At 40.9% G+C, this 16,318-nt stretch overlaps 1 protein-coding gene across 1 annotated transcript; it reads left to right on the forward strand.

The window, feature by feature from the left end:
- The first annotated feature begins 9,786 nt into the window (after positions 1–9,786).
- Positions 9,787–10,716, forward strand: LOC128736234 (chymotrypsin-1-like). The gene is made up of 3 exons (XM_053830714.1): positions 9,787–9,835; positions 9,899–10,470; positions 10,543–10,716. The coding sequence occupies exons 1-3, from the start codon at positions 9,787–9,789 to the stop codon at positions 10,714–10,716; spliced, it is 795 nt and encodes a 264-aa protein (XP_053686689.1).
- Positions 10,717–16,318: the final 5,602 nt, after the last annotated feature.

Genomic DNA, 16,318 nt, shown 5'->3' on the forward strand with positions numbered 1-16,318 from the left:
TATGAAATCCAATAGAGCGCCAGGGATAGATCGTATTTCAGCCGAAATGCTCAAAGCAGACCCATCTTTGTCAGCCCAGATGATGCATCAGCTTTTCAGCAATATTTGGGAAACCGCAACTTTTCCGGTGGATTGGATGCAGGGCATATTGGTCAAAGTCCCTAAGAAAGGAGACCTAATGGAATGCGGTAACTGGCGTGGCATCACGTTGCTCTGTATTACTTTCAAAGTACTCTGTAAGGTAATCCTCAACCGTATCCAGGAGAAGATCGACGCTACTCTCCGGCGGCAGCAAGCTGGATTCCGTGCTGGCCGATCATGTGTAGACCATATCACAACGCTCCGCATTATATTGGAGCAGATCAACGAATTCCAGGACTCTCTTCTGCTGGTGTTCGTTGACTTCGAAAAGGCGTTCGACTGACTCAACCACGAAAACATCTGGGGCGCACTTAGGCGTAGAGGAGTTCCAGATAAGCTAGTCCATCTCATCGAGGCTCAGTACGAGGCGTTCTTGTGCAAGGTTTTGCACGACGGCGTCTTGTCCGACCCCATAAGGGTTACTGCTGGCGTGAGACAGGGCTGCATTTATCACCGCTTCTGTTTCTTATCGTTATGGATGAGATATTAGTTGGAGCAATTGACAGTAGACCAAATCGAGGATTGCCTTGGAATCCTCTAACGATGGAGCAGCTAAATGACCTCGACCTAGCCGACGACATTGTCTTGCTCGCACAACGCCGAAACGACAGGCAGAGCAAGTTAGATGACCTCTCCGAGAGCTCCCAAGCAGCAGGTCTCACAGTCAATGTAGCGAAAACTAAGTCTATGGTAGTGAACACTGACAATGCCACCAACTTCACAGTAGCGGGACAACAAGTTGAGCAGGTAGCCGCCTATCAATATCTTGGTAGCCAAACAACGCCCGATGGTGGTACCAAGACTGATATAGCCACACGGATCAGGAAGGCCAGGGGTGCTTTTGCAGGTCTGCGAAACATTTGGCGCTCAAACCAGATCACTCTACGTACGAAAACCCGAATCTTTAATTCAAACGTTAAATCCGTGCTGCTGTATGCCTGCGAAACGTGGTGCGTCTCAGCGGAGACAACGCAAAAACTGCAGGTATTCATTAACCGGTGCCTGCGATACATTATTCGTGCCTGGTGGCCTGATAATTGGATATCCAATGAGGAACTCCATCGTCGGTGTCATCAACGGCCGATAGCCACAGAAATTCGTGAACGTAGGTGGAAGTGGATCGGACACACCTTGAGGAAAGGAGCGAACGAGGTTTGCAGAGCAGCACTCGACTGGAATCCACAAGGACAGCGTAGAAGAGGCAGACCCAGAGGCTCATGGCGACGGAGCTTAGCCAACGACATCCGGGCTGTAGACGAGAACCTGTCCTGGCGACAGGTAAAAGCCATGGCGGGTGTCGTATCCGAATCCAAAACACATCCTTGGTTCTCGAAGATAGCACACAGAATGACTTCGCTCGTTATTCTCGCGTTCCTCGACCTTACGGGAAACGTTGTCCCACTCAATAGGATTATATACATGGCTGCCAGAAACAATATCGACTCAAAGTTTGGGCAGTGCTAACATTTTAAAAGTGACATAATTGTTTTATATTTAAGTTCATAACTAAGCTGGCTATGATTACTCTTGATTTGATCATAAACATTTGCTTACATTCAACCATGTCATTGCTATTCACTACATCTGCCCTCTACTGTACTCCCTTTAGTTTATTAATTAATATTGTTAACAGTATCAGAAAAAAAGACATTCTATTAATTACCAACATCCTCCGTCATAATGCCGCGAATCAATTTACATTTGGAGGGTTTTATTTTCAACACTCTAGAGCCACCACTTGGCCACTACTAGAGCCATGTTACGAAACTTGCCCTTTTTATAATTAGTGGTTTCCTCGTGGACGATTAGATTAACGCCAGAGTCTCGTCTGTTCGTTGTTAAAGCTAACAAATAGAGCTTTCTGATAGTTTACACGGACACTCACCCTAGCGAACATGAAATAGACGTATATACCGTGGAACAGCTGGATGCAAGGAAATGTGAACAAAACCAAAACACATTCCGAAAATAACGATTTAGTTGTGTTCCGATTTAGAAATTTAATCAGGAAACTTGGTGACAAATGTATGCAGCTTCTTTGTTTAATGGCTCCTGTTGGCCTCAGTTTCAACCATGGCTCTATACTCACAGTAACTTCATTTAAATTATTCAGGTGAGAACACAGTTTGCAATTCTGAGACTGATCTACGTGACTCCAGTCACCTGGGTCCTGCCCAGCGATCGGTCCTCCATGGTATCTGGAAGTGCGCACTTCAACCCCATTTTGGACCAAACGGTGCAGAGGATCACCACTTTGACACAACTGACAGTAGACAAAGAACAGTCTCAATGTCGATCAAATAGGCTGCAAAACACAGCTTTGAGATCCAGGACCCACCCCCAAACATTCAGACCGTACCGATACCACCACAGCAACGCAAATACTAACATCCTTATAACGCGTTCAGCAGATAAAGACAGTCATATCGAGATGAACCCATGTAAACGGTGTTACATAACGGCGAACAAGCAGAAGGTTCAATGAGTGTACCGGAAGTACATCAAGCTTCTCTGCTCGAGGCGTTGAAAAATCGAACGTCCCAAATTTCCAAAACATCTGTATACTAGAATGAAGGCCTAGTTCACGTGATAAACCTGCTAGCTTTACAATCGCGAACCCAACTTTCACTGTTCACCCTGAATGCCTCAAACTGATTCACAAGTACACGGAGCGAAAAAGCTCCAGTTTGTTTTAAACTAAATGATTGTTGTTTTAAGCCTCAACAAAATATTTTTATAGCAACCTGACAATATTGTTGTTTTCAAACGAGATTCTGTTCAAGTATCAATCAAGTAAATAACAGTTTTGAAATAAAAGTAAAGTATTTTCAAATTTGAAGTTCACATTGATGTAACAATAAATATTTTCATTTCAATCATACATTTCAGTTTGAAACAAAACGAAATTTTTGTTTGTGCGTAAAACAACTATAAATATGGTTGAAACTACATTTTTATTCTCCGTGTAGGCACCCCACTCAAACAGAACTACAGGAATGTCCTTTTTTTTAAGACCAACACCTGCGGTCATATTCAGGCATAATGTTTAAGATTACCAAGCTGCTGCGATGGACTGCGTAGAATCTGTGCTTTACACTAAGATAAAAATAAAGCAATTTATGCAAATATAACAATATACAGTGGACCCTACACTGAACAACGCGAGGAGAAACGACTCTCAGTAGAGTACAATGCTGGCACATTAGCTTGAACAATTGCATTTTAAGGTCTGTGCTTGTACAGACAAGCTCTTGCGAACCGTGACAACGCTGACACTGTGTCCATAAGTGACAGGTGTTCCTGAAGATCCGTCCAAATGGACTAAGCTCCATTTAGCTTAAACTGAAACGTGATTGGCCACAAAGCAAGTGACAGCTGACACTCGTAAGGAAGCATCTCTACCTCTTGAAGACAATTAGGCAAGAATCTTAAATATTCCCACCCCATCGACAGACAACCATGGTTTTGCCGCCAACATCTCTGCGTGAGCGAAAATGAAATAGCATTTCATCACTTCGTTTCACTCTACTGCCAGCAGCTTGATTTGGGTCCGCTGTCAAATTTTGAGCCCAGGACCTGCTGTCGCCTACGTTCACTGCAGCTCGATATAGAGATGTCGATGGGGTGAATATTCCCTTTGAAAGTTGCCAAGGCTCTGACACACGATGCGACTATACCGGCCTTCGCCGTTGTAAACACTATCCATTTAGGACCACCGTGTCATATCACTAATATTATTTGTCTTGTTTCTATTAACGAATCAAGATCAAGGCAGTTATTCTTTTGCATTTTGCAACACTAAGACTGTTTCGTTACTATTAACTGACATTAACTGTATTTATTGAGACCGCTTCGGTCAATATTAGCTGTAACCGCTCTGTTAAACTTTTATTTATTTATTTTTTTCATGCTGAGACCTCTCCGCTCAACTTTTTACTACTTTTGTTTATTTTTTTGAGACCGCTCCGCTCAACTTTTTTTTATTATTATTGCTGAGACCGCACCGCTCAACTCTTTCATTTTTATTTGTTTCGCTGAGATCGTACCGCTCAACGTTTTTTTTTTATGCTGAGACCGCTCCGCTCAACTTTTTTTTTATTATGCTGAGACCGCACCGCTCAACTTTTTCATTTTTTTTTTTTTTTCGCTGAGATCGTACCGCTCAACGCTTTTTTTTCTTTTTTTTTATGCTGAGGTCGCTCCGCTCAACTTTTTTTTTATTATTATTGCTGAGACCGCTCCGCTCAACTTTTTTTTATTATTATTGCTGAGACCGCACCGCTCAACTCTCATTTTTTTTTGTTTCGCCGAGATCGTACCGCTCAACGTTTTTTTTTTTATTATGCTGAGACCGCTTCGCTCATGCAACTCATAATTGACTTTATTTGGGAACGCTTCGCCCACAAAATACAACTTTATCCTTATAATAAACTACAATTCACTTGATTAAATATTTGATTTTCACTTCACTTACCTACCTACTGCGCCATGTCGTATCCGAATCCGTATCCGAAACACATCCTTGGTTCTCGAAGATAGCACACAGAATGACTTCGCTCGTTATTCTCGCGTTCCTCGACCTTACGGGAAACGTTGTCCCACTCAATAGGATTATATACATGGCTGCCAGAAACAATATCGACTCAAAGTTTGGGCAGTGCTAACATTTTAAAAGTGACATAATTGTTTTATATTTAAGTTCATAACTAAGCTGGCTATGATTACTCTTGATTTGATCATAAACATTTGCTTACATTCAACCATGTCATTGCTATTCACTACAGCGGGTAACCGTCAGCAGTGGAGATCTCTGATTTCATCCCTTTGTTCTGCCGGACCGGCGGACATGGACACATAAGTAAGTTACACCAACCGATTGGAAAATCTTCTAAGAATTGGCTCAAATGAAGAAAAGTATGGATCCTTGATGTTGAACTATTCAAAAATTGAAAATAATGAACCTGTGTTTTACCCGAATTCTTGCTTCATGATTGGTTGGAAGATTCTTTACGATGATCTAAACCTATATCAATTTGATATCTGTGCTTGGGAAGTGAACCAAAACAAGTGACAAAGCTTGCTCATTCCAACAAGATTTCTTAACACCGCGATTAAACCTAGACCATTTTGATGTCCTTGCTTGAGAAGTACACCAGAAAGAGTGACGAAACCTTCTCGTGCCAACAGATTTCTTACGAACGCGATTAAACCTAGTCCAATTTGATGTCTGTGTTAGGAAAGTGTGCCAGAAAAAATGACACAAGTTTTTCGTCGCAACAGATCGCAAATTCTTTACTGCGCTGCGAGACAATTAAACCTAGGCGAATTTGATATCTGTGTTGGAAAAATGTGCTACAGCTGTAGTGTTCGGTTATAATATGACTCTGTTTCATACAGTACAGTGTTTCATACGCATGCTTGCCGTTTCATTAGAAGTGTAGTAAAAAGATGTGCTGATGATAAAATAGGATTGAATTGGTAAAATCCCTTCAACGTGGGGAACCATGGGTAATAAAAACAATCTTTAATTTCTGTAAGGTAGCAGGAAAGCAATAGTTTGTGTTTTTGATTTTGTTAAATTGTTTCCAAATGCACATAGAAATAACTCTGAAATCTTTTGAGAATTGAACGTATGCAATGTTACTACTTTGATAAATGTTACATACAACGCATGTAGCATGTATATATGTTGCATATAGCATGTATACATGAAGAATCGAATGATTACAGGCATGGATACATGCTACTATCACTATAAAGAGACTTACGTAGTGCTGCGTCACCTATATATGCGGTCGTGTCTTGTACACAACCCCTCTGATTTTCGAATAAGCTCAGTCCCCAGCTCGAGGATAAAGTGTCTAGTTGAAAGTTCTTTGATAAAAAATGTATTAGCTTTTTCTATTGCGAAAGCCTCATCTATCGCAAAGCTTCGTTCATTGATAACAAATGAGCATGCGCAGCCCTGTTTTTGCTGCTAGATGTCATTTCTGCAGCTTTTTGCTTTTACGCATAAAAAGCATAACAAAACTGTTTTGTTTTACGAAAGTTAAAAGTGGTAACGTGAATCCGTTATATCGAAACGGACTGTTTCCGTGAAACAATGAATTCGTTAATTGGGTCACGACTACGCTCCAGCTGATTCGCTAACTGAGTCGACTGACAGTAGTTAGACTTTTCTAAACTCAAAAATTCAATAGAATTTGACATTTAAATTTGAGCATGGCCCAACTAACGAACACCCAACTAACAAACCCTCTATTAGCGAATCATTGCTATGTTAGGATGTTGGGGTTGTGGGCCATAAATGATAGCCGCATGAAAAAGTGCCAATAAATCGGTGAATAATTTCATTAAATTAAATAGTTTCAAATGCACATCTGCTACAAATTTTGTCATAATAATTTCGACATTTGTTATGCCTGGTTAGTTGAATCTAAACGCAATCACGTTATATTGCAACATATAATGCAATCCACGTGGTCTAAATTTGACTTGTCCCCTTTTTGTTTACTAGTGAACCAAAAGACACAATTAAATTGGCTTATTTGGGACGTAATTTGTAGTACAAACAGATATGACCATCGAGATCGATTGACTGACTGCTGTCCAACGTTATTTATATGCGTGCACATATTTAATTTGTGGTAAATTTACAATCAATATAAAACTGTGCATTAACACTGACATTGTGTTTTCAAATATAAACATTTTATCTGATGAATAAGTTGGTAAGTATTCCGACGAAGATAAAATGTTTAACTTTTGCATTGTCATCTTTCGATACTGGCCAGCGCATTGCATTATCAACAACATGCCAAGTCGTTTGATAAGCAATTTAACTCTAGTTCATTCCACTTCAATCGCTGATGGTTGGGGGAACAGCTGATGCACTTTTTCGAAGCAATCGAAAATAGCAGAAATAGCCAGTTGTAATTGGAGCAAAATAAGAAAACAAATTGTACGTTGGCATATTTCGTTTATTTGTTTATTTGTTTGTTTATTTGTTTGTTTTACACTTCATCTGACTTATTAGTCTAAATGAACTTACTCTAACAATCTATCTCAGTGATTCGCCAAATTGGAAATGCTCGTCAACACAGCTAAAAACTCTGACACACGATGTAACTGGTTCGTTGCGGCCAAATTCGGTACGGTGAAACGGGTTAGTCAGCAATGATGACGGCCTCAAAGTCCTTTCAGATGCACGGAAATTCATAAGCGACAACAATTGATACAGAATTGATACAGAATAATTGATTCTGTTAGCTTAAAAAGTAAAAAAATCAAAAACAAAAATAATGGGAACAGAAAACATGATTACAGATCATAGTTCGTATTGTTTAACAAAGAAGAAAACTTTTCCTTAGTGCCGTTTATTTCTAGTTCTGATTGTAACGTTTCTTCCATCTTACTCCTTTTTTTGGTCAAATAATCAACACAGAAGTAGGGGAAGACGGGGTAAGACGGCCCCCCTAAGCGAATAAATTGCTAGCATAAAATGTGTACGAAAATTCACATTTTCTTGTTCCACACATGGAAAAGCATTCATTTATCTACCATTAAAAATTATATAAAGAATTAATTAGTTTATTTTTCCGTGATTTTTCATCAATTTTCGAAACGTCTAAAAATTACTCGTTCACAATCAGGCGGGGTAAGAAGGACCACCAAAGGGGTAAGACGGACCATGGCGGATTGTGGCAGATTTGAAGGTTTCTTTGAATTGTAAACACAATTTCAATATTATTAACTAAGTAAGAACAAGTTCTTAAGGGGTTTTTAGGTACATGCTAAAAGAAGGTATAGTTTCATTTAGACTCCTGCTAAAAGAAGGAACTTTACTACTAGTTCAATTTTGAAAATAAGAGTAGACGTTATTTTACTCTACTGGTTTTTATTTACTCTTTTCTTGGCGTTATTTTTGTTGATTTGTCAGCAGGACGTTTACTCTTCGAATACCATTAACTTTAGGTGAAGGTAAAGAAGGCAACGTTAAGTGAATTGGAATCATCGAATTTTGATTTCGTTAGATCTAAATTTACATTGATTATGTCATTCGAATGGCACTTGTTGGCTTCTTTTGACGTGAGAGGCTCTGTATTAGACAGATCTCAGATTCAGGGATAATTTTTATTACAGGTGTACTCTATGTCGAAAAAGACACTGATGAAGCCTGCAAGTCGTAAACGAAATGCGTATCCATCAGAATAATAAAATAGTTAGTCAAATTTAACAGGAAAAAGGTTGGTTTTTTCATTCAATATTTCTAAAATCTATTAAGATACTAAACAGAAAAACTTTAGGCAATTATGATCACTATGACGTATGGCCCTTTTACCCCGTGAAAAATGGCCCGTCTTACCCCTACCTAACAATTTACATTATTTTGCATTTATCTCTCAATCCGTACTATTTTATATACATTTTTCGCCACACGCAGAACAAGAATTGCCCAATTAAAGTCAGTGGTAAGAGAAACGTCAAAATACTTAGCTTTTTTTTGCTGAAAAACCTTAAATTTGTTGCTGCTGAAATTATATCGCATGAAGACACTGCGAACGAAAAGTTTGTTTTGATTCTAGTTTTGACGTTGGATACGGCCGAGTGCCACAGGTTGTCTCGAAAGTGTTTAGATAGGTTAATAAACAAAACATACTGGGGCATTTGTAGAAAATTTGAGGATTTCTTGACGAAATCGATGTGGTCCCTCTTACCCCGCCGGGCCTTCTTACCCCTTCTTACCCTATTAAGTGCATTATTTTTCAACCACAGACCAGAATTGCAGTGATTGTGCTATTAATGCACGAAAACAGTCGATTACTGGCGCATGCGAATGATTGATCTTTTGTTGTCTGACTTTCTTGTAGGAAATTTAAATCGAGGGCACAAAATTTGACAAAATGACAAATTAGACATGGGTTATCTGACAATCGCAAAAATTAAATGTTTATCGTTCAACTGCGAGTTATCCGATTGGTGATGGAATTCAAAGAATGTGATGAGTTGTGATTGCTTTTCTTTGTTGAAATGATTTTTTTCTACCCTGAACGGTATTTTCATTTGTCAGCATTCATCATAGTTAATCACGTTGCAACCATTAAATCTAGTTTTTTAGATTTTTATTTTTGGCAAACTGAAGATATAAATCGTTAATTCCCAAATTAAACTTTACTGAGTGCAATGTTAACAAGACAAATTAGAAATGATATATCTTTTTAGATATAACTTAAAAGCTACGATACAATACAACATCTTGGTCCCGGCATCAGTAATATAACAATCAATAAAGGCGATGCGGTGTGGCTAATAAATTTCCCATGCGGGTAATACCAAATTCTAAACCACTCGTCATCCATTACTGATTGGAAGGTGAAAATTGCGCGCTGATTGCGCATCAGCTACCGTGCGGACAGGTAAACAATTCGAATTGCCCGACGGTGGTTATCAGATCTGGCCCGGCGTAACTGACCTACAAAATTTGCCAAAGCTAGACTAATTGGCGCATTCAACTTGATAGATAATTTCTTTGTACAATCGTACGAGGATACCGTCGATTGCGATTATAAAAATCCATTTGCTCGGATAGAAATGCATCAGTCACTCGACAAATTCTCAACAGAAGCTACAATTGTGCAGCCCAAAATGTGGTTCCAACTGTTTGTACTCACTGCTTTTGCTCAACTAATTACGGGTTAGAATTCAAGATTCTTCAGTGTGACTAAATATTTCAATAATCATGTTATTTTTTTAACAGCGGCACCAACAAACGATGGTCAACGCGTCATCAACGGCACCGATACTACAATCGAGGAATATCCGTTTATGCTGTCACTTCGGAGTTCGGGCGGAGGCCACAGCTGCGGAGGTAGCATTTTAAGCAGCAACTGGGTCATGACAGCCGCCCATTGTGTAAATCTTCTCAGCACTCCTAGTTTGCAATCTATTCAAGTTGGACGAACGAATATCAGCAGGTTAATTGATGACTCGGTGTTCAAAATAGAGCTAGTTATTCAGCACCCGGGCTACGATCCATCAAATAGTTATGTTAACGACATCGCCTTGTTGAAACTGGTAACTCCCTTGGTATTCAGTGAAGCGATTCAGCCGGTGACTCTGCCTAAGCCATACTTCGAGGTGGACGAAGCGGATCTAGGGGTTACCCTTATTGGCTGGGGTTTGAATGACGATGGAGTTATTCCCAGTACTCTACAGAAGGTGGACTACTACATAGTTCCGAACGAGAAGTGCAACGAAATCCATAGTAGCAACATCTACCCGAGTCAAATTTGTGCAGCCGAGCCTGATGGTGGCAAGGGGCAGTGCAATGTAAGACGTTGTTTGTTGAGAAGGCAAAATGAAAGATTGCGAAGTTATTTTTTTTCTTCTTTCGATTTACAGGGTGATTCTGGAGGTCCATTGATTCACCAAGGAGTTCAAGTGGGCATCGTCTCTTGGAGCATTAAGCCTTGCACGATTGCACCATATCCAGGAATATTGACCAAAGTATCCCATTATATCGATTTCATTTATGAGAACACTGACCTAAAACCGGATACAGAGGAAGTTGAGTAGTTTTTATAGAATGTTGTCAATGATTGTTATTGTTATTACTGGTTAATTAGTGTTATTCTTCATTGGTGCTCAATATATTTATAACTACATGCTCATTGTTAGAAATAAAAGACGTTTTCTATCTAGTATTTAATGAACATTTAGCTAAAAGACATTCTGATACACGATAAAAACGAAGCAATTACGTATATGAAAGCCCACGACCCAACTAGCTGAACGTTTGATCCGTGGAAACAGCGCAACAAGATAGTAGCGTTCTCTCGCTAGCTGAATTGTCATTGCCATTGGTGAACCCTAGGAGTCGGCTACGCAGCTGAAAATCATCCCTCTGTATCTACGCCCGCAAATACAGGATAAGCCGTCACCTTGTCTCAGCCTCTGCCGCGTCGCGAAGGGACTCGAGAATAGCCCCAAGACATGCTCAAAACATATCGAATGTTGCTTTGGTCTGTCGCGTCAGTCTGGAAATCCGTTTTCATGTATTATCTGCCATGGTGGTCGACTGTATCGTATGCTGCTTTGAAATCGATGAACATACGACGCATGGGCACATTGTATGGGCATGGGCCGTCCGGTAGCTTCTTCACCTTGTAAATCCTGGAATACCTAGTATAATACCGTTGCCTGCGTTTTTTGTTTATTATTATAGCATTGTAGATTTAGTAGTATCCGCAGTTTGCAAACTTAATAGAGAACAAAAAGAAAACGATACATTTGAATACCAGAATAGCTTAGGAATTGTAGAGAATTACCAAAGCGCATTATTCCTGAATGACGTTTCGATAACTGGCATTAAAAACAACAGTGTCTATTTCGATTTGATACATGATCTTTGGGAAGGCATATGTGTATATGGACTACGTTATTGTCTCAATTATTTTATCAGAACCAAAAAAATGTTCACATTAGACGGTTTAAACTACAGGGAGAATTCATTCGTCTTTGGAAAACTCAATTTAGCAAACATTCCACATACCATCAGAAATATTAATGTTTCAAAATGACAGCCAGTGAAATAAAAACATTAGGTACGTCTCTGCCGCTTATCATAGGTAAATTTTTGTACCTGAGGGTCATCCAGTATGGAAACATTTTTGCTTATTACTGAAAATATGTCACATTCTGAAGTTCCGAAAAATTTCATCAGAATTATTGAACAAACGGAATACTTAGCCCTTTTTAATGATCGACTAAAACCCAAACGTCATAACTGATTTTTTTATATAACGAAAGTCGTTTTCAATAGACAGAGAAAACGATAGAAGAAAGTAATGATATCGAAAGTGTTAAAAATAGTATGCAAACAGATTGTAATAATGCGTAAAGGAGAAAGAATGCAAAATTAGGTAAGTGAGGGTCATTGAAGCAACTTTTACTAGGTTTGTATGACGTTCCTCTTTATCCAAGCTGAAAATTCCGCGGATTGACCTAACCTCCTACGGGAGCCAATTATAACAGGAATTGAACCCAAGCTTTCGTCGTCCCGCTAGAAAACCAATTAGATTAAAACTTCTTGTTCGGTGGTTGATTATCGTAGATGGGAGAAGAGGCACAATTTATGTCTAAAAATAACTGAACTCGCCAATGCTGGTGGAATTTGGAATACGACACGCACTTATAAGGGAGTTGTAGAGTTTTCTTTTTACCCACACGCTTCTAATTTAATGGACGTTTTATTTAATGGAAAAATATATCGGATTTCAGTTTACGTCGAATGTGAGATTCATTTTTTCGTTCGGCGCTACCCGCTGTGGTTCAAAGGTTCACCAATATCTGCAAATCACAGAGCCTGGGGACTATATTTCAGTTTTCGAGATTTAGCCCTTACAGGATTGCTTCGCACAGAACTTACGCGTGTCGTAAGCACTGAATAGTTTTCCAATGGATCATTTTAGGTAGCTTTTGCTCATGCTTACCGCTAGATGGACACTAAAGCGCCACGTGCCATGTTTAGAGTAAATTTTAAGACTGATACAGATTACACGATTACAGTATGTCGTCGAGTATGTTTGACAGAACTCATCTATGCTGGAGCCACATGTGAGATTTTTCCGCTTTTTTAATGATCCATTATTAACGATGTATGTTTTCTTTCTAAAATGTTTTCCTTCGCAAAATCGTGGTCAACTGGCTCCGTCTTCGTCGATATTTGGCCAAGTTCCCATTGTTTGGGTAATTTGGCCAAATTCCTTTCCTTTCTCTCCACAGCTTGTTGATAAATTCCCCATCAAATCAGTCATTTCGTGTACTCCGTGGCACTTCACCTAGGGCCACAGTAACGGTCTCCAATAACCGAGCAGATTGCGGGTTGTGCTGTTTTTTAGCGCCCATATTCTGTAACTAACTGATAATCATAGTCAATGTCCGCACCCTGTATGTCCGTGATATTAGAGATGAATCGGCCATCCATGATAAAGTGACAAATTTGGTTCATTGCACGTTGGTTGGGTTCCCTAACAGGTTTTGTGGAAATTTTAGCGAGGAAAAGAAAGAGCTGATTACCAAGCTTCGAGAAGCTGCGAAGCTTATACATTGACTAACTGACCCGACAAACTTCGTATTGCCACAAATTAAACTGTGTTGTACATAAATCGTGAATCTGACGAAAAGTAATCTTGTTTTATTGACTAATGTTTTATGGAAAAGTCTTAAATTTCTCGAGTTCGATAAGGTTTTGAGTTATGCAAATTTTTTTGTTTTATTCGATATGATAGTCCCCACCCTCCCGCAGGGGTGAGCGGTCTCAAACCATCATACAATAAATTCATGCCTCCAAAATCCCCTACATGCCAAATTTAGTTCCATTTACTTGATTAGTTCTCGAGTTATGAGGAAATTTATGTTTCATTTGTATGAGAGCTCCCCCCCCCCGTCCCTCTTAACGGCGGGAGGGATCTCAATGCACCATAGAAAAAAGTTCTTTCTTCAAAAACCCTCACATGCCAAATTTGGTTCAACCTGATTGATTAATTTTCGAGTTATGCAGTAATTTGTATTTCATTTGTATGGGAAGGAGCATATAAGAAGCATGGAAGGTTTCGTGATGATAGTCCCGTGCCTTTCTACGTTTGCTCTTCGTATTGCACCATCCAAGGCAAAGTTGAATAGCATGTTAGAGAGTACATACCCTTGCTTCAGTCCATCCAAGGTCTCGAAAGCGGCTTCCGTTATTCTGACGCATGATTTTGACCCTTCCAGCGTCGCACTAATCAACGTAATTAGTTTCGTCGGAAAACCATGTTCTAGCATTATCTGCCACAGCTCATTTTGTTTGATCGAATCTTACGCCGCCTTAAAGTCCACAAACAGATGGTAAGTCTGCAAGTTGTACTCCCGAAACCTGTCTAGTAAGTGGCGCAGCGTGAACTTCTGATCAGATTCTGATCTGAGTCGTAGTCTTTTTTCTAAAAATAGGTCAAATAGGACCATACAACCACTCCTCCGGCATTTGTTCTTCCCCCTAGATACAGACATTGATCCCGTGGATTGCTTCGTACAGCCGCTCGATCCCCGCTATTCGAAATTGCGCCGAGATACTGTTATTCCCACCCGCCTTACCGTTTTTCATTTCACTAATTGCTTTCTTGACCTCCTCCTATATTAGTAGCTCCTACTTACTTACTTTACTTATGTGTCCATGTCCGCCGGTCTGTCAGAACAAAGAGATGAAATCAGAGATCTCCACTGCTGACGGTTACCCGCCATGGATTTTACCTGTCGCCAGGACAGGTTCTCGTCTACAACCCGGATGTCGTTGGTTAAGCTCCGTCGCCAAGAGCCTCTGGGTCTGCCTCTTCTACGCTGTCCTTGTGAATTCCAGTCGAGTTCTTCTCTGCAAACCTCGTTCGCTCCTTTCCTCAAGGTATGTCCGAACCACTTCCACCTACGTTCACGAATTTCTGTGGCTATCGGTCATTGATGACACCGACGATGGAGTTCCTCATTGGATATCCAGTTATCAGGCCACCAGGCACGAATGATGTATCGCAGGCACCGGTTAATGAATACCTGCAGTTTTTGCGTTGTCTCCGCTGAGACGCACCACGTTTCGCAGGCATACAGCAGTACGGATTTAACGTTTGAATTAAAGAATCGAGCGTCTACCTGCTCAACTTGTTGTCCCACTACTGCGAAGTTGGTGGAATCGTCAGTGTTTACTACCATAGACTTAGTTTTCGCTACTTTGACTGTGAGACCTGCTGCCTGGGAGCTCTCGGAGAGGTCATCTAACAGCAAGACAATGTCGTCGGCTAGGTCGAGGTCTTTTAGCTGCTCCATCGTTAAGGGATTCCAAGGCAATCCTCGATTTTGTCTACTGTCAACTGCTCCAACTAATATCTTATCCATAACGATGAGAAACAGAAGCGGTGATAAAATGCAGCCCTGTCTTACGCCAGCAGTAACCCTTATGGGGTCGGACAAGACGCCGTCGTGCAAGGCCTTGCACGAGAACGCCTCGTACAGAGCCTCGATGAGATAGACTAGCTTATATGGAACTCCTCTACGCCTAAGTGCGCCCCAGATGTTTTCGTAGTTGAGTCGGTCGAACGCCTTTTCGAAGTCTATGAACAGCAGCAGAAGAGAGTCCTGGAATTCGTTGATCTGCTCCAATATAATGCGGAGTGTTGTGATATGGTTTACACATGATCGGCGAGCACGGAATCCAGCTTGCTGCCGCCGAAGAGCAGCGTCGATCTTCTGCTGTATCCGGTTGAGGATTACCTTACAGAGCACTTTGGGAGTAATACAGAGCAACGTGATGCCACGCCAGTTACAGCATTCAGTTAGGTCTCCTTTCTTAGGGACTTTGACCAATATGCCCTGCATCCAGTCCACCGGAAAAGTTGCGGTTTCCCATATATTGCTAAAAAGCTGATGTATGATCTGGGCTGACAAAGATGGGTCAGCTTTGAGCATTTACAGTCAAATAACAGTCTATTCCTGGCGCTCTATTGGATTTCATACTCTTGTTGGCTGCTACAATTTCATCCAGCGATGGCGCCTCCGAGTTGACGCGATTAATTCGACTGTAGGCTGTAATTTAACTGTAGGCGTCATACGCTGCTGGTTTTGTTGATCACTGACATTTGAAACTCGGAAGAGTTGTTTAAAATGTTCAGTCCATCGCTTAAGCATGGTACAGAACGTACGATCAATCAATAGCTGACCAGTTCTGTCCTTTAGCGGCATCTTTATATTAATCCTGGCACCACTAAGGCGGCGAGAAATATCGTACAACAAACGGATATCACCATTGGCGGCGGCGGTTTCTCCTTGTTCGGCTAGGGAGTTAGTCCACGCTCTCTTGTTCCGCTTACAAGCACGTTTAACAGCCCTCTCCAGTTCAGCGTATCGTTGACGGGCAGCTGTCTTAGCCGATCTGGTCCGCGCTCGCTCAATGCCGGCCTCTCTCCGCTCGTCGATCTTCCTCCAAGTTTCATCCGAAATCCATTCCCTCCGCCTGCTGCGCGCTTTGCCGAGGGTTTCATTACTGGTCGTGATGAAGCCGTTCTTGATGCCGGTCCATTGCTCTTCGACGGTTCCACCAGGTGGCAACTCCGGGCCCCTTTTCACCTCAGGATTCTCCAATCGGCGAACGTCG

Source organism: Sabethes cyaneus, chromosome 2, assembly GCF_943734655.1.
Source record: "Sabethes cyaneus chromosome 2, idSabCyanKW18_F2, whole genome shotgun sequence".
Classification (NCBI taxonomy): Eukaryota; Metazoa; Arthropoda; class Insecta; order Diptera; family Culicidae; genus Sabethes; species Sabethes cyaneus.

What these genes read in the sequence shown, in the direction of transcription:
- LOC128736234 (XM_053830714.1), top strand. Translation starts at nt 9,787, where the DNA reads ATGTGGTTCCAACTGTTTGTACTCACTGCTTTTGCTCAACTAATTACG. An exon ending in TTTTGCTCAACTAATTACGG is followed by an intron (nt 9,836 to 9,898) that starts GTTAGAATTCAA and finishes TTTTTTTAACAG; the next exon opens with CGGCACCAACAAACGATGGT. An exon ending in GTGGCAAGGGGCAGTGCAAT is followed by an intron (nt 10,471 to 10,542) that starts GTAAGACGTTGT and finishes TTCGATTTACAG; the next exon opens with GGTGATTCTGGAGGTCCATT.